General features: G+C 41.9%; 1 protein-coding gene across 1 annotated transcript in view; it reads left to right on the plus strand.

Moving 5' to 3' along the window:
- The window catches only part of LOC111159679 (spectrin repeat containing nuclear envelope protein 2), a 275318-nt gene that overhangs the window by 219712 nt on the left and 34249 nt on the right, over positions 1-21357 (plus strand). The window contains 7 exon segments of the mRNA XM_022522256.1: positions 314-408; positions 1601-1835; positions 5110-5304; positions 7263-7388; positions 13533-13688; positions 16189-16347; positions 17376-17542. Coding sequence (XP_022377964.1) covers positions 314-408; positions 1601-1835; positions 5110-5304; positions 7263-7388; positions 13533-13688; positions 16189-16347; positions 17376-17542 — 1133 coding nt within the window.

Here is a 21357-nt window from a genome sequence, read left to right on the forward strand (position 1 = left end):
AAAAAATAGTACCTACCTCTAAAGATTGAGGACTTAGTGAGACATGCATGTTTTACACAGTGCCTAACTAGTGTTGAATGCCCAATAAATGGGCATTAGATGTCATTATTATTAGGCCCGTTTGCTTCTGAGATTATATCCACACACCTGTGGATATGATGGCTGAGCATTTTTTGCAGTGAGGCTCCAATAATTTGAAAATCAGTCTTCTCACATGTCCTATAGGAGCTTAGATTTTAATGGGACATACAAGTTCTAGGTTTCTTAAAAAGAAATCTATTAGCTGATACCTTCTATTTTCATTCCCATACAGATGTTAGAAGCTGAAGTTTCTATAAACCAGACAGTTGCTGATTCTTACGTCACCCAGTGCTTGCAACTCTTGGACACAACAGAAATAGAGAAGAGGTAAGCCGTCTAGGGCTTATGATGGTTGTGTGTATGTGGAGGGTCACACAGTGGGAGCTGGCCTTCTACCACGTGGGTCTCGACCAGATCAGTAACCGGCAGCCATGTTGGTTGATAGCCCGTCATGGGGCCAGTCTCCTGTTAGGATGGGAACTTGCTGTGCGGCCATCAAAAGATCATTCACACTTGTGTGTACGGTAGGGGGGGTGGCATTAGCAATAGTAGATGAGTGCTTTGCAAATATCCACTCACCAAGTATCGTTAATGAAGTTTTTACCCCCAAAGGATTCGTCTGTAGTGTTTTCCTCTCTGCCTGTAGCCTTATGACATTTTGCTATTTAAAAAGGAATTCTTAAGGTGCTGCTCTTCCCAGTAGGTAGTTGTGTCACAGAGTTGTCAGAGAAGGATTTCTCTCTGTGCTACATACGTGGCGTTGGTATCGGTCACGCTGAGCGGAGCCTCAGCTGAACCTGCTCACACAGCAGTTACACGCAGTGGGCGAGCTCTCTTCAGGGCTTCTCTAAGTGTCCTGATGACCGCTATTGCTTTTCCTCCCCATCAATACCATAGACCTCTGATTTTTCCTTTGAGCATAACTAAGAAATATAAAGTGCATTTCTTCGTGGCTCTGAAGTTATAAATTCAGGCTAGATTCTTGTTCCAGGACAATAAACTAGTTCTGATTAGATTGGTGCAGCAAAACATGACTTTTCTTATAATAAATAAAAGGCCTTATTTATCATGTGGTGGGTGTTATTTATCTGGAAAAGAACTAGGTGAGGAGTTGCGGAAAGCATATTCTTTATTGCTGAAATTTTGTCAAGTACAACCTTCAGGTAATGGGTAACGTTGCACAGTCCCTGTTCATCATTTCCCATTGGTCTGATACGCTGTTTTCCATACAGCTTTTGGTATAATGTAAGTTAAAACAGCTTAAGTTTAGGGGATGCAGTTGTGCATGCTGGCAAAATACCAAGACTTCCGCAAATATCTCCTGCTAAATGCCTTTTTTGCTGCCCCTGCCTAAGTTTCCCAACACACTTAAAATAAATGCGCTCAGATTTTAAGGGGTTTTTTTCCCCACGTAAATTGTGCACATAAACGGCAAACATGAGTTTCTGTTATGTATCGATAGTGATTTTTTTTTCTGTGTGCTAATGTCCGGATTCTCTGACCATTTGTTTTTCCCAAGACCGGAATTTATTTCAAAGTTCACAAAACTGAAGGACTGGTGGCAGAGCGCCGCCCAGCGCGTCCGGCAGAGGAAGAGTGACATCGATGGGCTGGTGGGGCAATGGCGGTACTTCACCACCACCACAGAGGACTTGCTCCGCTTCCTCAACGATACCTGCCACCTGCTGTCTGCCTTGAAGGGCTGGGACTGTCACAGCCTCCACCAAACCAGAAGGCTGATCCGTGAGCTGAAGGTAGTACATGCGCAATCGTGGTGTGAGGACTTGCAGGGTGGTCGCTGTTTGGAAAATGTTCCCTCCACCTCAGGTTTTCCGTTGTGGTTCACATGTACTCTCTGCACGTGGGAAGACCAGTCGGGTCACTGTGACCCTCTCCAGCCTTGTCCCCAGCCTGGTGGTGTCAGAAACCCAGTCTTCTCTATCCATCCTGAAATAGTGAGGCTTTCTTGGGCTGTGGGGGGAGGGATGGGGTAGAGAAGGGTGGGGTAGGGTGGGAGAAGTTTGAGGTGACAGATTCACACCACCCGAGCTTCTAAGGTATGGGATGGTGAATCACTTGACCCCCAGAGCTTAATTTATAAGGACGCTCCTGCTTATTCTGGAAGGGCAACTTCATGTAGGCAACCAAGTTTTTTTTTTTTCTTTTATCTTTTTTATTTTAATTCCAATGCAGTTAACATACGGTGTTATATTGGTTTCAGGTGTACAATATAGTGATTCAGCAATTCCATGTATTACTCAGTGCTTGTCCAGATGCGTGTGCTCTTACGCAACAGAGTTTTCGATCAGAGGGCTGTTCGATGCGCCTTGGTTTATACTAGTTAGTTGACAGTCTCCAAAACATGTTCCATTTAGCTAGAGAACCACTCCTCACTGTAGAGACATAGCTAAAAGAAACACTGCCCTTCTGAAATCCTTGCTGTCCCCATTCATTTATCTGGTCACCAAGTATAAATTGAGTACCTGCTCTGTGCCAAGTCAGTGTGGACAAAGAAAAGAGCCTGGCTCTCAAGCATGCAGTCAAACAAATCAGTAAACAAGGAAATACTAATTCGTCTGATTGGTCAGGGAAATCAGACAAATCCATAAACAAAAAAATACCAGATGGCAATAAGGCATATGTCGATAATTAAAAAACAGGACCAGTAATGGAGGGGCCGGGTGGCTCCTTTCGGTTGGGTGATCTCCAGGAACACGACATTCAAACTGGAACCTGAAAGAGGAGACGGAGCCGTCCATGCAAAAATCTGGGGAAAGAGCCTTTCAGACAAAAGGGATGTCTTACCCAAAGTGCCCAAGATGGGAACAAGCTTCACAAGGCAGGGGAACAGAAGTAAGGCTACTGTGAGTGGAGCACGGCCAGTGAGGCAGCCCCGGGAGGGAGTGACTTTGAGAGTGGGGCAGCGGGGAGCACCTTGAAGTATGGTAGCCCAGTTACAGTCTTGCTGTAACAGGAAGCCTTTGAAGAGTTTCATTTGCAAGAGGGGGCACTTGTATTTTTTGAAGACCTCTGGCTGCTCTCAGGGACAACAGACTATAGAGGAGCTAGAGGAAAGGCAGGAATCCCAGGGTGTTAACGTGTTTCTTCTTGGTAACGACAACCATGGATCATCATCTCTCACAGTTCTGGGGGTTGACAAGGCTCTGTAAGGTGGTTTTGCTTGTCTCTCAGGGAGATTCAGTAGATGGTGGTGGGGGCTGGGCTCATCTGAAGGCTCACTCACTCTCCTGTCTAGCACTTAAGCCAGAAATACTCAAACAGCATCATTCTCTTGTGGTCTCCCCACATGGAGGCTTCTGGTAGCCAGACTTTTACATAGCAGCTCAATGGCTTCAAAGATACATGTCCCAAGAAAGAGATCCAGGGAGAGGCTGTATCACCTTCTAGACCTAGCCTCAGAAGTCACTTCTGCCATCCTTTGTTAATCAGGGCCATCACACGTACTCACACAGGATCAACAGCAGAGGCGGCTGAGGCACCACAGCTTGAATGGGAGTGGCAAGGTTCTAGACTAGCATGCTGGACTGGGAATATTGTTGCGGGCATTTTGTGAAAAATAGGGTTGGCCATAACCAGTTAGGAGGCCTTTTCTGTAGTCTTGGATAGTTGTGACAATGGATAAGAAAAGGATGATCATAGTAAAGATAAAAAAGGATACGTTTGGGGCGCCTGGGTGGCTCAGTGGGTTAAAGCCTCTGCCTTCGGCTCAGGTTGTGATCTCGGGGTCCTGGGATCGAGCCCAGCATTGGGCTCTCTACTCAGCGGGGAGCCTTCCTCCTCTGCCTGCTTGTGATCTCTGTCTGTCAAATAAATAAATAAAATCTTTAAAAAAAAAAAAAAAGGATACGTTTCCCATGCAAGTACTGACCATCCCTACCCTGCTTATCTTCCAAGATCAGATGAGATAGGGTGTGTTCAGGGTGGTATGGCCATAGACTTGCTGTAGGGTTTTAGCTTGAGCATTTTGGTGAATAGTGTGCTTTGACCAAGTCGGGGAAGACTAGAGAAAAAGCAGATCTTTTCAGAAGCTTAAAATGGCTAATGGATTCTACTTATTTGGCTATGTCAAGCATTGTGGATGCTGGAAAGACAAGTGTGGAGTGCCTGTATATTCATTGAGTTGCATTTTCTCTTTTTTGTCTGTTCCTGAGAGTACAGTCTGCTTTTCTCCTTTGCATTGGGTTATATCAAGTATTCTCAGAAATACCTTTGCAAATCAGTGCTCTGTTTCCATTTTGGAAAATGCCCACAATTATGTCTCCCTTGAGAAATTTGAAGGTGAAGGAAATCATATCTAGAATAGGAAAAAAAACTAAATTTTTTTTCCTCCTGAAACCAAATGTTTTTGGAAGTAGGAGTCAGTTTAAAACCTTTTACTACATTTTTGTAGTGTAAGTACATAGTTTCAGTCCGTTTAAAGAAGAGCCAGCGTGATACTCAAATGGACTGTTTTAAAGCTGTCCCTTTAACGCATATATTGATGCTTATGTTTATGTGCCCGTAATAAGCTTAAGTGTATATTTTCTATATTTTACCTTTTTTCATTTGTTCTCTCCTTTTATATCTGTTCAGCATTGTGTGCACGTTCTGTTTTTGTGGGTTAGGATAAGCTGACTCATACAGTGGTAATGGGTATATGCTCTTAATTTCAGGTCTGATTTCCCACTTACTTTCTTAATACTTTCAGATCCATTTATCTTATAGGCTCTTAATCCTTGCAGTATATTTTTTATTTCTCTGTACTTCTGGTCGTTAAACTAAGAATGTTATCTCTTAACAAATATTGAAAATTATTTAAGAACGCATTATTTGGTGTACTATGTCGTAGTGTAAAACGTTAGCCTTAGATGTGTGTGTGTGTGTATGTGTGAACACATTCTAATCAGATTTGCCTAATGTATATCTAACTTAACATTTATTAGTAGGAAAAGCTCGGAAGGGAATGCATACAGTCGCGTTTTGATCATATCAGAGGTTTAAGGAAAATCACTTTTTTTTTCTCTTTAGAGTAAAGAAATTCATTTTCAGAGACGGCAAACTACCTTTGAACTAACCTTAGAAGCTGGGGAGAAGTTACGGAACACAACTAGCCTGGAGACTAAAGAGTTGATTGACAAGAAAATCAGTCAACTTGGGGACACCTGGAAGGACACTAAACTCCGTGTAGAAATGCTGATTAAGCAGTTGCTGAGCAATGTGGAGGTAAACTCATCATTTACTCTTCAGGATATTCAAATGCAGCACATAGAGTTTTTGTTTGCTGTGCAAAAGTGGGCATGATTTTAGGAAATCACAGTACTGTAGGTTTTCTAAGGGACCTTGAGTCCTGCTAATCCGTGAATCATGCCAGTTAATGTAAAATAATAATAAACGTAAAAAATAAAAATAATAATTTTTCAATAATAGATCATTGAAAAAGCTCAGTGTTACATATATAAGTACTTGAGGTTCTATTTTATATCTGCTTTTACAAAACAGGAAGCCTAATCGTGTTCCATGAAAGTTCTGTATACAAAGCTCATGTTCCACGTGTGGTCTGTCTTTGGGTATAGCATATGAAAATAGACACAGTGATGATCCTTCCTCTTCTGTCATCAGAGAATGTGCTTTTCCATGTAAGCACATGTAAGAATTTCCCAGATAACTTATGACTGTATTTTTAAGAACTAAAATGTTTTATTCTGTGTCATTGTTTGAAAAATAATTATTTTGTACGCTAAAATGTACCACAGTGTTCTTAAGGACTCTGAGTGGCTTTGAACCTAAGGCCCTATACAATTATGCTCTCTTGAGTAATTTTGTGGTTTTTATTTTTTTTTCTCTTCTTCTCTAAACATTATTTAAAGTGGGCTATGTTTAATTTTTGTTTCTCTGAGCATACCTACTCCTTACACCTCCCTGATCATTTGTGCATGTACCAAAACCAAATAACCAAGCTTCTCAGAGATAGTTGTTCTGAGTAAAGAATAAATGTGTGCTGAATCAGGGCCTGAACATCTCTCCTATGCATAAAGTATCTGAATTTTATTAGGTATATGGGCTGTGAGAAATTCGTTAACTAGCAAGTATTTGTCGAGCACTGGCTCTTGTTGTAAAACATGGTGGGAAACGTAGCTAATGGTTTGGAGGGAGAAATAAGGACTCAGTTTTGTTTCTCTCTCTACTCTCCTCTTGGTCGTGTTCCAGAGAGTTGACGTTGCTAGACAAGTGACTTTCCCTTCTGCGAATTCTGTGTTAACTGTAGAATAGGGCCGACCCAAGCGTATTTAGGTATCAGGTGTACTGAGGAGTAAGATAGTGTTTGACTTTATGTTTGTCTACTTTTAGTAACCTTAGGACTAGAACCTTATCTCAATGAATCCATTATAAATTTGAAATTGGAAATGTGGGCACCTGTTTTCTCAGTCATATAAGGTTAAAGGAAGAGAGATGGTGTAAAAGAATGGCATTGCAGGGGTGGGATTGGGAGCTGGACTTCATCCTTAGGTCACCCCTTGACTGGTCTGCTTCTAACTGCTTGTCCTCAGCAAGTTTTCTCTGAGCCTGTAACACCCTGTGTGTCTTCTAAGATTATTATAATTACAATAAGATAATGAAGCTGAGAGGGCTTTGTAAACTGTAAAGTGCCTTAAGCAGAAGGTGGCAATCAGTGGTGAGAAATGTTGAGTGAAGTTTCACTGTGAAAGGGCCACTGAAGCCAGGCTCCTTCGAGAAAGAGAGAGCGGAGGGATGACCAGAAAAGGCAAGACAAGTGGTTGAGTGCTTTTGGTTTATGCTGCTATTACAGGGTCTGCCCGAGACTGTCCATGTTAAAAATTAACCCTTAACAGTAGTCTTTTAAATGTGAATTCCACTCCCCCAAAATGTGAATGTTCCCAGAACTGAACTAGAAATAAGATTAGATAGATCGAGGATATAGGGAAGGAAGAAGAACTATTTCAAGGCAAAAGCCAGTCAACTCAGTAGTTGAAATAAGCCACACATAAAGCTGCGCCAGAGATAATTCTGCTTTTAGACCAGGCTGCTCAAGACCAGGAACTGGGTTTCTCTGTGATTTACAAAAACACATTTGTTGGAGTGGATTAAAGGAGTTATGCTGTTTCTACAATTCGTTCTTAAAAAGCAAAGTGCTTACCAATTTTAATACTGTTTTCAAATAGACCTGGGACCAGTGTGAAAAGAAAATCAAGGAGTTGAAAAGCAGGCTGCAAGTTTTAAAGGCACAAAGTAGAGACCCTCTTCCAGAACTTCATGAGGACCTCCACAGAGAAAAAGAGCTGATTAAGGTATTGAAAGCTGTGAAGGAGCATTCAAGATAATCACTTACTGCTTTTGAGAGAAATTGAAGAGTTTGTTTGCCTTTCTGTTCTTTTTGTTTGTTTGTTTAGATTTTTTCTTTTATTTGTCAGAGAGAGAGCACAAGTAGGGGGTGCTATAGGCAGAGGGAGAAGCAGGCTCCCTGCTGAGCAAGGAGCCCAATGCTGGACTTGATCCCAGGACCCTGGGATCATGATCTAAACTGAAGACAGACACTTAACTGACTGAGCCACCCAGGCATCCCTTGCCTTTCTATTCTGTGTTGAAACTGTGTTTCCATGTTTGGTCAGAAAACGTTTTGCCTGTCTTCTGTCTAAAATAACATCCTGGTCTCCAAAGCATTTGAAATGGATTCTCTTTGAGATCCATGTGTGAACATGAGAAAGACTTCTGCAGAAATTCCTCTTAGGAATTGAGGATTTGGGGGGTGGGGGGGTGGTTCTCCTCCAGGTCCTCTTTCTGTGTCTCTCCTCTGTAATATAACATGTGCCCTTTGAGATTCCCCCAAAACCTGTTCCCTTAACAGATGACTTTGTGTTTGAAATGAAAGTAAAATATTACTGAAGAATTTGTCTTTTAGAAGCCAAGGGGTTGGAGTTTTTGCTCAAATACAACATTCTTATAAAACCTTCCAAACTATATTCTGTCTAGATAAAACACTGGCAGTTATTCCTAGGAGTTTGGGGCCTTTGCTGAAGATTTTTGTAGAAGAATGGATAGGAATTTGGACTGGTAAAATTCCCAGGTCAGGAACAACCCACTTCTCTTCCCTATCCATGGCTTTGATGTTTAAAAAACATCCAGAGCCAAATGGAATGGTCTTTAATCTTTTTTCTTTCAATGACTTCAGGAATCCACTTGAAAAAAAAATTAGAAAGAAATGAGTACTCTCATCCTTCAGGCTGTGCTGGAAATTGGTGTCCTTCAGTCTGCATCTTTTTTCTTCACTGTAAAAATATCCCAACATGCAAAAAAATGTCCAGCATAAATAATAGTGATAAATGCCATGAAACCATCACCCAGCTGGAAAAAAAAAAAGGCAAATACAGGTGACATGCCCTGCGTACTTTCCTTCCCCAGAGGGACCCACAACCCTGAATGAAGTATTTCATCATTCACGTTCACTTCTTTATAGTTTTCCTACATGCGATTGTAGCTCTTGTGAAATGCAGAAGTATGGGGCACCTGGGTGGCTCAGTGGGTTAAGCCTCTGCCTTCGGCTTGGGTCATGGTGTCTCAGGGTCCTGAGATCAGGCCCCCGCATCGGGCTCTCTGCTCGGCAGGGAGCCTGCTTCCCTCTCTCTCTCGGCCTGCTTCTCTGCCTACTTGTGATCTCTGTCTGTCAAATAAATAAATAAAATCTTCAAAAAAAAAAAAAAAAAAGAAATGCGAAGAATTACGTTTGTTTTTCAGCTTTGTATAAGTAGTGCCATTACTCCATACTAAAGTCATACAAATACACGCCTACATTTTCAAGCTTTGCTTTGTACCTTTACATCCTTATTCATTGAAGAATTGATTTTTACTTATGTTTTGAGGTAAAGATCCCATTTTTAATTTACTCATATGGATGATTACATGGATAACCATTGTCCTGGTACCCAAAGTCCGGTGTCAAATATCAACTTTCCATGTATGTGGGATTTTTTTTTTTCTTAGGGCTCTCTCCTGTTGGTTTGCTTACCTCAGCCTTTATATCAACTTATCTTGATTATTGTGCTTTTTTTTTTTTTTAAATAACAAATCTTCATTTCAGGCGTGATGTGTATTCATACTTTGTTCTCCTACAGGCATGTGGAGGTCCTTGGGTCTTCAGTCCTTCACAACTTTTAGAAGCCATTTGTCAAACTAAGAAAAGTCCTGATAAGAGTTTTAGTGGAATAGTATCAAATTTATAGATACGTTGGGGAAAATGAACATCTTTCTGATACTGAGTACCCCTGTTCCTGCATATGGCATGTTTCTCCTTTCAGTCATGTTCAGTAATGATGTATAATTTTCTTTATGCAGTACTGTACACCTTTTGTTAGATTTCTTTCTTGGCATGTTATTTTTGATACTGTTGAAAATACTTTTTCAAATTATATTTTCTGGTTGTCACTGGTGCCTAGAAATGATAATTCTTGGTTATTATAGTCAATCATCATGCTAAACTCTTTTGTTAACTCTAATAATTTGCATAATCTTCTAGGTGTCTGTGTAGACAGTCACCATCTGAGAAAAATTATTCTTTTTCTGTTCCTTTTTATTCTAAACTTTTTTTTTTTCTTGCTCGTTCTAATACTGGTTAGTACCTCCAGAACATTTTTGAGTAGAAGAACCGATAGGTGGCTCCTTCACGTCATTCCTGATTTTAAAGAGAATAATTCTGACAATTTACCACTAAGTATGGTATTTGCTAGTGATGATCTTATTAGGTCAAAAAAATTCCTACTTATCCCTAATTTTCAACATTGTTATGATCTCTGCATCTTTAGGTGTAGATCTAGATGTCAGGGACAGAGGAGATAATTCAGAGTCATACTCTCAGTTGACACATAGAGTTTCCTTCCATAAAGTCTGTACAGAATGTGAACTGTACACTCTTAAGAAGGCATAATATTTCTCAAGTGCCCCACTCTTCAGCTTCCAGTGGGATCCTTTCAGCTTCCACAGCCTCAGTGTTCTATCTCTCACTGGAAAAATCGGGGAGAGAAACCAAGAGCATTGAGTTCATCAATCACATGACCATACTCCAAAAAGAACTCAAGTAACCCAAAGCCTGTCTAGGAAGATGCTTATCATCCCCAGGTCACTTGGGAGAGATCTACCAACCACTTGGCCAGTCTGAGCTTCACTCTCCTCCTCAGAAGAGGACATTCTCATTACATCTTAAGTTGACATATGGACTAACACTTCATTACATACTAGCTTTTCACTGTTCCAAATTGGCCTAGTGGCCATCTGTATTTATAAGACTTGTCCAGTGATTGAAATCGGGGGACACTTTTATTTTTAAAATAATTTTTCAGTTCATAATACTGTCACATGTTTCAAAATTCAGAAGATGCAAGAGGCATACACGAAGATGCTCCCATTGGTTCCTCTCCACAGAAGCAATCAGTGTTTTGTTTTTGTTTAATCTAATTGTTTCATTCCAAGCCATCGATTTTTCCAGTAACCTTCAAAGAAGGATCTTTTCTTTCACCACAGATTTATGAGTCCTTCAGCATGTATTAAATTCTAATTCAGGCACTGAACAAATATTTTTTTTTTTAAAGATGTATTTATTTATTTCGGGTGGGGGGTAGTAGGGGAAGGGTAGAGGGAGAGGCTCTAAAGCAGACTCAGTCCCGAGGACAGAGTCCAGCGTGGAGCTCGATCTCACAACCCCGAGATCATGACCTGAGCTGAAACCAAGAGCTGGTCCTCAACTGACGAACCACCTGGGCACCCCAGTGTTATCTATTTGTTGTGTATTCTTCCAAAGATTTTCTGTGCATATACAGGCCAGTAATTATACAGACACACTTTTGTTTTTGGTCCTGTTTTTACCCAAATGGTAAGGTAGAAAAATGGGACTTGACAATCCCCCTGGTAACTGAGTTAATTAATGCCGCCATGCTGTGTCCGAGTCCAGGCAAGGACTGTACGGCTTCCCTTCATGTGGTCAAACAACTAAATTTTACATTCTGTGTAAAGTGGGAAACTTTTAGACAATATCGACAGAACTGGCATGTCCTTTTGCAGTTACGATTTGGTAGCAAATCTGGAATATTTTAAAGACCAAAGCATGATTTTTTTGAACTGTGTGTACAAATGGTGATGAGCTGTAATAACTTCCACAGTAGACCTTGCTCTGTATATTCTTTGATTCCCTGCTTTTTGTCACTTTATGAACATTTTAAAGTTCTGAAGACATTGCCAGATTGCTTTCCTTTCCATCCTACATTTCTGCCTCTGAGAACTTGGATGTGCCAGGCATCATGGTAGGTGGTGAGCAGTGTTGTCACAGCTCTGACAGATAATGGAGCTGACAGTTTGGACTACTGGAGAGACAGGTGTTAACCAAAGGGTCTCACTCTTGGATACGTGTGTGTGGGGATAATTGTAAGCATGGTGAGTGTTAGATGGGAAAAGGACAGGGGCTGTGAGAGCATAAAACGGGGATCCCAGCCTTGTCTGATGAGTCCGAGAAAGCTCCTCTGAGGAATTACCTTTGTGTCTGAGATGTGAAAATGTAAGTAGGAATTAGCTAAATATATCTGTGGAAGCATCAGGGTGAAATAAAGAAATACAAATTTAAATAACTAATTATTACATATATTAAAGTTGTCTAAACATATATGTATAAAACTCAACACCAAAAAGTATGTGGAGAAAGGTAGTCATTCCTCTTAGGATGTAATTTGGCATATTTATTAAGAATTATTAATTATTCTTAATAACTTATTAAGAATTTATTAAGAATTTTAAAAATGTCCATATTCCAAATGCCTAGATGGCTTAGTCAGTTAAGCGTCTGCCTTTGGCTCAGATCCCGATCCTAGGGTCATCAGATGGAGTCCCACATCAGGCTCCTTGCTCAGCGGGAAACCTGCTTCTCCCTTTGCCTCTCTCTGACAAATAAATAAAATCTTTAAAAAAAAAAAAAAGTCCATATTCAGTCATAGGGGGAAACCAAGTATCCAAACCAAATAATTTAAACCTGGCTATGGAAAACAGAAACAGGTGTCCTTACCGTGCAGGCATCTGAGACTGCACTTGTGAACGAGGCCTTGGACCAGACCGGGGAATGTTGCATGAAACTCAGCGGTCTTGGGGGTCTCTAGTTTGAAGTCCGTGAGTGGCACCTCTCCACCTGTGAGTCTGTAGCTAGTGAAAGTGTTCCACACAGAATCTGTTCTCATCCACTTTACTAGAATCATGAGGGGGAAACTAGGTAACAAGAGTTTAAAGTGAGGATTTCTCTTCTGATAAAGGCATTTCTGAATCTTCATGCAACCTTGAAAGAGAATTCTCTGGGCCATTTTATTAAATCTGAATTTTTTTTTTTTTAAGATTTTATTTATTTATTTGACACAGAGATCGCAAGTAGGCAGAGTAGGCAAGTAGCAGAGAGCCCGATGGAGGGCTCGATCCCAGGACCCTGGGATCATGACCTGAGCCGAAGGCAGAGGCTTAGCCCAATGAGCCACCCAGGCACCCCTTAAATCTGAATTTTTGTCAGCAAGCCATGTAATACTGCCAACGTAGCCTTTAGAACTCTGAAAAACAATCAGAATTAACACACTTTTATTGTTGCCACACCTCAGATTTACTTCTGATGTAAATGAAAGAATCTTCTTTCTATTGCAATAGATAGGTATGAGATTCTTAAAATGTGCCAAAGTATGAAGAATTGTGAACACAATGAAAATCTGGAAGACTCTTGAGTCCTCCTTCCTGCTGTTTCCTTTTACCTCCCTTATTGTGAAAGCAATTTTCTCAAGTCCTAGAATTCAAAAGGTTTAAATCTGACACATTTTAAATAATAATTGTTTCCATAGCCAGGGGAGATTTTCTGCTAACCAAGTTCTGCCAGTTATTAGGGAAGAATTTATTTTTTTCTTCCATTATACTCATTCTTTTTGAAGCTTAACCAGAATAATCCCCTTCGAGCAGAGACTGTTGTTACGATTGCCACAGTAGCAACAGTGCATTTCTTAGGGTTTTGTTTTGTTTTTTAAGATGGAAAAATCACTTTATACAACATTTTTGTAACATAGTTTCAGAATTAAAAGTGTGTATGTGTGTAAGAGAGATTGTTGCCAGACTCCAAAAATAATTTCTTCTCAATATAGGTAAAGACCTACGTGATTTTAAAACAGAACTAATTATATAAAAATCTGAACTACCTGAGGAAATTAAAATAAAGGTGGAAAAGAATTTTCTTCTGAGAAAAAGGTGGTGAAGAGCGACCCATCCCCAGGAGCAGCGTGGTGGCTGCCTTGGGCTGTTTCTCATTCAGAAGGTCCCGCCCCCTTTCCCGGACCTCCCCTCCCCCAGAGTCCAATCAAAGGATTAGCCTACAGGTTTGGAAACAACAGCAGCTTGAGTTGATCTCCCCCCGCCCTTCTTGTGTTTAAATGCAGGAGCTAGAGAAGTCTTTGGGCAACTGGACTCAGAACTTGAAAGAAATTCACACTATGAAGACCGACTTAACCCAGCACATTCTTGTGGAGGACGTGATGGTTTTGGAGGAGCAAACAGAGCATTTGCACAGACAATGGGAGGACCTCTGCTTAAGAGTAAGTCAGTTAACTGCAGGGCACGGCTGTTGTGGAGTTTATTGAAATGTCTCCCAAGGCCAGACAAAGTAGAAAGGGACTTAATTTCATTGAACGGGAGGCCCTTTTCAGCTGGAGCCCAGGCTGGCTGCTGTTCCTTTAGAAGGCAGCACCCTGGAGTAACAGATTTGCCCCTTTGTTTCTCCAGGGCTCCGTGCTGGTACTTTGTAACACTTTTAATAAGCTTTTTAAAAAACTCACCTTAAATGGGGGGAAGGGGGAATTGCCATGACGAGCAGCGGTGAGCACTCTGCTGTTTGTTGGGTCGATGTCGAGTCCCCCATCGGGATATTAGAATCAGGACTTCAGCAAAGAGGTCTCGTCCTGGCCTTAGGGCAGTGTCTTTGCAGTATCTCACTGGGCCCAACAAACAGCAGGCATCTTCTTTGGTGCCCCACAGAGGGGTGTTTTATTTGAGAACTCAGGGTTCATGTGCAGCCCGATGTTTCTTTCCAGTAGCTGGCTTTTCTCAAAACTCTAAAAAAAATGATCAGCTTCACTTAGTATCTCAGTGGATCCCTTCTACTTGTTAAAAATGAGATCGCGGTTATAATCCCATATGGTACATGTTTGTGACAGACGGGAACTGAAGGGTTCAAATAGATCTTTGTTTTAAGAACATGGAATTCTAAGAAAAATGAATTCCTTAATCTCATTTTTGTGAACTAAGAGATATTTAAAAGTTGAGATTTTTTTTTTTTTTAAGTTGAAATCCAGATGCTTTTGAGTGCATTTTAATATAAGTAAAATCATTTTCCTTTCTTGGCATTAGTATTTAATATTCATAACGAACTGTAATTGTAAATGGCCTCTTAGAATCTTTATTAATATTTTACGTAAAAGAAAATATTTAGGATATGTGAAAAGTATCCTGGAACGAAGGTGGAAGCAGAGACTGGGGCCCAGATGTTCCTAATTGTTACCATTAGGAAACCAATCAGGGTGACGCTGTAGGAAATGCCAGGATTTTAAAAAGCTAAGATAAATAGATGCCCTGAGGAATGAAACACAAAACTTGTGGGGGTTTTTTTAGGGCTAGTTCTTTGAGCCTGCTGAACGCATTTGGCTGGTGGATGTAAAAGTCTTAGGTATTTTTGTCTCCCTCTGAAAAGATCACTGTTTCCTTATCCATAGCAGGAAAGCCTCTGGGAGTTAACACCTTAGTTTCCCCATCTGTAAAGTAGGGGGTTAAAACTTTATCAGAACTCTTTTAACTCGAAGATTCTAAAGATTTTTTTAGAGCTGAGAATACTTTTATATATTTAGAAAGGCTGGTTTGCATTCTTTATATTTAAGTTGTACATTTGAACCTTTTAAGGAGGGAAGAGCCTTTGTGGAAGCCCACGTAGGGGTTGCTCGTGCGTAACGGACTCTTGGTTATTTGGGTCAGCCTCCTTCCTACAGAAGAGTATTTGGTTCCATTTCCATAGTTTCCATCCAAAGCCATAGTACATAATGGAAAGGTAGATTAAAGGAGCGATATGCATTTGTTTATTTTATTTTGTTTTGTTTTGTTTTTTTTTTAAAGATTGGTTGATTTCAGAAAGAACACAACCAGGTGGAGAGGCAGCCTCCCTACTGAGGGGGAGCCCGATGTGGGGCTCGATCCCAGGACCCTGGGATCATGACCTGAGCCAAGGGCAGATACTTAGCTGACTGAGCCACACAGGTGCCCCTCTTCTGCTTTATTTTTGAAATCTACCACTAAAATATTGAAATAACCAATTTTGTAGTCCATTTGCATTACAAATGTTAGATTTATGTTATGATCTAGATAATAGTTTTTAAGTTAAATAGGCAGGACATTGGTCTTAAATAGGAATTAGGACTTGATTGTTTTTAAACAGGTAAAAAGATTTGGGTCATAAAACTTTAAATGAGCATGTAGCAAACCATCAATAAATGTATGTTGAGGGGCGCCTGGGTGGCTCAGTGGGTTAAAGCCTCTGCCTTCAGGTCAGGTCATGGTTTCAGGGTCCTGGGATGGAGCCCCACATGGGGCTCTCTGCTCCACAGGAAGCCTGCTTCCTCCTCTCTCTCTGCCTCTCTCTCTGCCTACTTATAATCTCTCTCTGTCAAATTAATAAATAAAATCTTAAAAAAAATGTATGTTGAAAGAACAGGGATTAGAAGAAATTCGGGTGATGTTTTAATGTATTTATCTAACCTTCCCTGTTTCTAATTTTTAACAGAACCTGGTAATAATAGATATGCATTGGATAAAGCTGAATTCTTTCAGTCAATTACACTTCAGACACGGTCTTTATTTTGTTGCTTTTTCTGGCATTTATCAAAGGTATAACTATCCATATTGAACCCTAGGTGTTAGGTAAACAGTGATTTAAGTCTGTAGGGTTACTGATGAAGATGAATGAAATTCATACTCTTTTTAATGAGGGGAAGGGAAAGGAAATCCTTTCCTTCCTGCCTATTCAGCTTCCAAACGCATTTTCATTTCCAGGTGGCTGTGCGCAAACAGGAGATTGAAGACAGACTCAACTCATGGATTGTGTTCAATGAAAAAAATAAAGAGCTGTGCGCATGGCTGGTGCAGATGGAAAACAAAGTTCTACAGACAGCAGATATTAGTATTGAAGAAATGATTGAGAAGTTACAGAAGGTAAGCAGGAGTACCCCCAGGGTAGGAGTCACCAATGCCTCGGAATTCTCCGCCCTCACTCACAGGCTCAGAGTGGCATAACATTACAGATCTAGTTCTAATAACCTTGCAGAACTATGAGAGCCTTTCTCACTGTCTTGTTCCTTCTCAAGAAAAGCTGGTAAGTGAGGATCCCAGAGAGATGGGAGATGTGGGACCATTCGGGTAAGGGAAGGTGCTTGCTGGGCTTTCTCTCAGGAAGTCTGGCTCTCCGGTTCACACCCCCAGCGTGTGTCACAACCAGACTTCTCTGCTTGAAGAAGAACACGCTGTGAAGGCGTGTTCCTCACCGAAGGGGCGGGGCCAGCAGCAACTGGGCTTATAATTCTGAAAGGGCCACCAGGCGCCACAGGGAAAGGCAGAAAGAGCATTCTTGGGGCACCTGGGCGGATTAGTCCATTGGGCATCTGCCATCGCCTCAGAGCATGATCCTAGGGTCCTGGGATCGAGGCCTGTGCTGGGCTCCCTGCTCAGCAGGGGAGTCTGCTTCTCCTTCTGCCTCTGCCCATGCTCAGGTGCTCTGACTCACTCACTCTCTCAAATAAATAAAATCTTTAAAAAGGGGGGCTGCCGTTCTTGGTGCGGTCATCTGCACCAAGAATTATAGTGATATTATAGGCTAATTTAGTTACACTCCATTATCCTCAGTGACCTAGTAGGTTAGATTTGAACAACTCTGGGAGGGGAAGCCAGGGCTACTGAATGAAGAAAGTAACTACGGAGGTCACCCAGCAGCTCAGGTCTTGATCTCATGGCATGGAGCCTCCTTTCAAAACCAAACCAAACAAAACCCGTAACGACTGACTTCCATATTACACGTGTGCCACGTGGGCGTGGTTTGACTGTAGCTACTCACTGACAAGTTGCATTCACAGGTGTGAGAAGTTTTTGGAACTTCTTCATTTTAAGAGGCAGGTGTATGCTTGTAATTGGCAAAGAAATGAGTTTTCAGTAGTAACTGAAGCTTTGTGTTTTGGTGCCGTTGCCAGGACTGCATGGAAGAAATAAACTTGTTTAGTGAAAACAAGTTACAGTTGAAGCACATGGGTGACCAGCTGATTAAGGCCAGCAGCAAGACAAGAGCGGCTGAGATCGAGGATAAGCTCAACAAAGTCAGTGACCGCTGGCAGCACCTCTTTGATGTCATCGGATCAAGGTGAGAAATGGCCTGCGAGTCATTCTTCTTTCCTAGGTGCAGTGGTTACTTCACCGATGGAGAAACTGAGCTCAGTCTTCCCCTAAGGCAATCCAGCCGGTTTTTTGTTTGTTTGTTTGTTTGTTTGTTTTAAGATTTTATTTATTTATTTGACAGACAGATCACCAGTAGGCAGAGAGGCAGGCAGAGGGAGAGGGGGAAGCAGGCTTCCCACCGAGCAGAGAGCCGGATGCGGGGTTCGATCCCAGGACCCTGAGACCATGACCTGAGCTGAAGGTAGAGGCTTTAACCCACTGAGCCACCCAGGCGCCCCAATCCAGCCGTTTTATAAGCTTAGAGAGAAAGGCAAAATTTGGTAAAAATGAGTGGAAATTCTTATCTCAACATTTTAGGAAGATCGTATTTTAGCATATGACCCTTTAACTTTTTTTTTTTTTTTTCAGCTTAAAATTTCATATCAAGTTAGGTTTCAGCGAGAGTTAGAAATTTAATATGGGAAGAGATCCTTGAGGAGGTACTATTTAGAATATTTAACTCTGCTTGAGGATTTGCATGTCCCCCAAATAAAATTATGCCTACCTGTTGCTTCCAGGTACGTGGCAAATGAAGTAGGTCAGGACGCGGGCCTGATTTCTAGATGCTGGTCTGCAGGTTCCTGACCATCCTCCCTGCGGGGCTTTGGCACACTCAAGGCAGGGGTCCTCCATATGTATGTGCTCAGCATGGACATCTGGACATCTGGGCCTAAGATGTGGATTGGAGAGACATGTCTGTGGCCACAAATCAAAGTTAAATTCTCTAGTACAACCTTATCAGAAATAAGACCAATAATTTTATCTCCCTTCACAAATTAATGAAGATGATGCCACCCCAAGCTTTTAAGGACCTTTTGTCTTCAAATTCTCTCTCCAAAGACAGACCCTAACCAAAGTGTTTTTTACATGCAACCTGACATACAAAAAAAGGGTCACTCAGTTCTGGGACCACACACGCGGTTCTGTGTTTACACCAGCCGGATGAGTCTTTCTCATAACATACAAAGCAGAATACACAGGAGAACCTGTAAGGAGAGTGAAGAATTAGGGAGTAATGAAAATAAGATACTCTTAATAATTTGGCATTTATTTCCTTGACCTCATTGTTACTGTAAACCCTAAGTGAACCCAATTCAATCAGCAAGGGCGCCAGGTTAAGTGCTGTGAGAATTTACTGACAGGAAGTAAGATGAGTCAATTACGTTAATGGGAGCAGCTGTAAAGCCAAGTGGTTTGAGAGCTCAGAGCTCTTCTTTCTGGAGTGGGGGTGGGGATTAGGAAGACCCATACAGAAGAGGGGTATTACCAGATGGTCCTGCGTGAGAGGTTGGGATCCTTGAATGTTACTGGTAGCACAGATAGATAGCGTATGTTGTGAGCAGAAAGGTACAGAGATGGGCGTCTGGGTGACTCAGTCGCTTAACCGTCTGTCTTTGGCTCAGGTCATGATCCCGGGGTCCTGGGATCGAGCCCCTCCACCTCTCTCTGCCCCTCCCCCTGCTCATGCTCTTGCCTGCTCTCTCAGATAAATGAGTAAAATATTTTTTTAAAAAAGGTACACCGGGGCACCTGGGTGGCTCAGTCTGTTAAGCGTCTGCCTTCAGCTCAGGTCATGATCCTGAGGATCAAGTCCCACATCAGGATCCCTGCTCAGTGGGAGTCTGCTTCTCCCTCTGCCTCTTCCCCTGCTCATGCTTTCTCTCTCTCTCTCTCACCTTCTCTCTCAAAATAAATTTTTAAGAAAATATTAAAAAAAAAAAAAGTACAGAGATAGGGCAGCATGGAAATCTTCCAGGAAATGATGAGAAGCTCTGTGGGTTCAGATAGAGGAGACCAAGCTAAAGAGGTGGGTTGGGGCTAAAGCTTAGAAGATCTTCAAACTCAGCTGAAGACTGGGCCTCGTAAGTCAAGTCCGAGTCATTCATGGTTCTCTAGCAGTTGAAGGCCTGCTGAAGACAAATATTAGGATGATTTGCCTGGCAGCATAGGATGGGCTGAATTCGACTTCTTTTTGTGCCAGTTGGGAAAAAAAAAATACAGAAATCCATGGCGGTAACCCAAATAAGGATTAAGAGCGCAGGTTTTGAGCATGTTCTAACTTCTCACTCACTTATGGCAGAAACTTGAGTCGCAGAAACTTAAGTCGTACCTAACCCTTCTAAGCCTCAGTTTCCAAATCTGCAAAAAGTGTCTAACAGCACTGCTGTGAGGGTAAATGGCATGTCTCGCATGTGGCATAGGACCAGCGTGTGGGAGCCAATATTTACTGAGTGGCTGTTATCATTGTCCTTATTCAGACTCTAAGACAAAGTACCATGTCTGTTGAATGGGAGAGGAGTCCCTCAATTATGTCTAATACTGAGCGATCTTTCCTCTGTGAGACCAGTGTCTTGGACTTATTTCCAGTGCTTAGAACTGTGCCTCGGATGCTTGTTGAAATGAACATTCCAGTGCATAAGAAATGTGATCGTTTCTGTTGGATGAATTGTGTCTAGTATGTCATTGTTGACATTGTCCTTATGTCCTAAGTTGTCTTGGGCACCTGGCACTGATTGACGGTATGATGACATTAGACCTGTTTATGGCTCATCAGGAGGAAGGTCTAGATTATGCTTCCTGAAGACTAGAGTCACAGTCTGTTCTTAATCATTCATGCTTTGGTTCTGTAACTTTGGAGTTTAATAGGTTCTTTGCTTTCCTCTGTTCTCTCTGGCTGCCTGTCTTCAGCCAGTTCTTTGGTGGGAAAGAGTTAAAATAGCAAGTGAAATTTCATTAGTCGTCTTTGAGGGAACAATTGGCAAAGTAAGGAGTTGAAATAATAGGAAATATATTGGCTATATTCTTGACCATGTGCTTTTTATGTACGATTTCACGTAGTCCTCTTTGTAATTCTGAAAGGTAAACACCGTTAGCCCATTTTATAGATAAAGAAACTGAGACACTGAAGATAAGTAACTTGCCCATACTTACATAGCCAGCACGTGAGGCCACCAGGGTTTCAGCCTGTAGTTGGTGTTGCCTCCCTGCTACCCCAGACTCTTCTAGTGTGTAATGAGTAGAGTGAATGAGAGCCTAATCCCTCAAAACTGAAAATGGGGGGTGCCTGGGTGGCTCAGTGGGTTAAAGCCGCTGCCTTCGGCTCGGGTCACGATCCCAGGATCCTGGGATCGAGCCCCGCATCGGGCTCTCTGCTCAGCGGGGAGCCTGCTTCCCTTCCTCTCTCTCTCTGCCTGTCTCTCTGCCTACTTGTGATCTCTGTCTGTCAAATAAATAAAAAAAATCTTTAAAAAAAAAAAAAAAAAAAAAACTGAAAATGGAGTAACTTGTCTTACCTTAAAGCAAACACCAGGTGAGACGGATGGCTGGGAGCCTAAGAAACTCTGAGTTGAGTTTGCCCTTCAGGTGAGTTTGTGGATTGAGGCGGCAAGCTGGGACCTGCTATCAGTCAGCCTCAGGTAGAATTAGCTCCTTGTCTGATCTCTGACACTGATTACATGCTGGGTCCCACACAGAGGCATCGCCCCTAGGGAAGAGGGTGGGGGCCCAGGCTGCAGAATTTAGGTTTGAGTGGTACCAAGCCGAACCTATAGTCCTGCAAGATGCATAGGCCATCAGCCCGCAGAATTCTGGACACCATTTCACCGTCCCTCTCCTGTTCACAGTGTTCTGCTTCATCCCTGTAGCGGCCGCAGCATTTCGTAAGTAAGATTTGGAGGGAAACCCTGCATAGGTAAAGAGCCTTATGACCTCAGGATTTTAAGTCCAAGTATTTAACTTCAA

The sequence above is a fragment of the Enhydra lutris genome, unplaced genomic scaffold (assembly GCF_002288905.1).
Source record: "Enhydra lutris kenyoni isolate GAN:26980312 unplaced genomic scaffold, ASM228890v2 scaffoldscaffold4, whole genome shotgun sequence".
Lineage (NCBI taxonomy): Eukaryota > Metazoa > Chordata > Mammalia > Carnivora > Mustelidae > Enhydra > Enhydra lutris.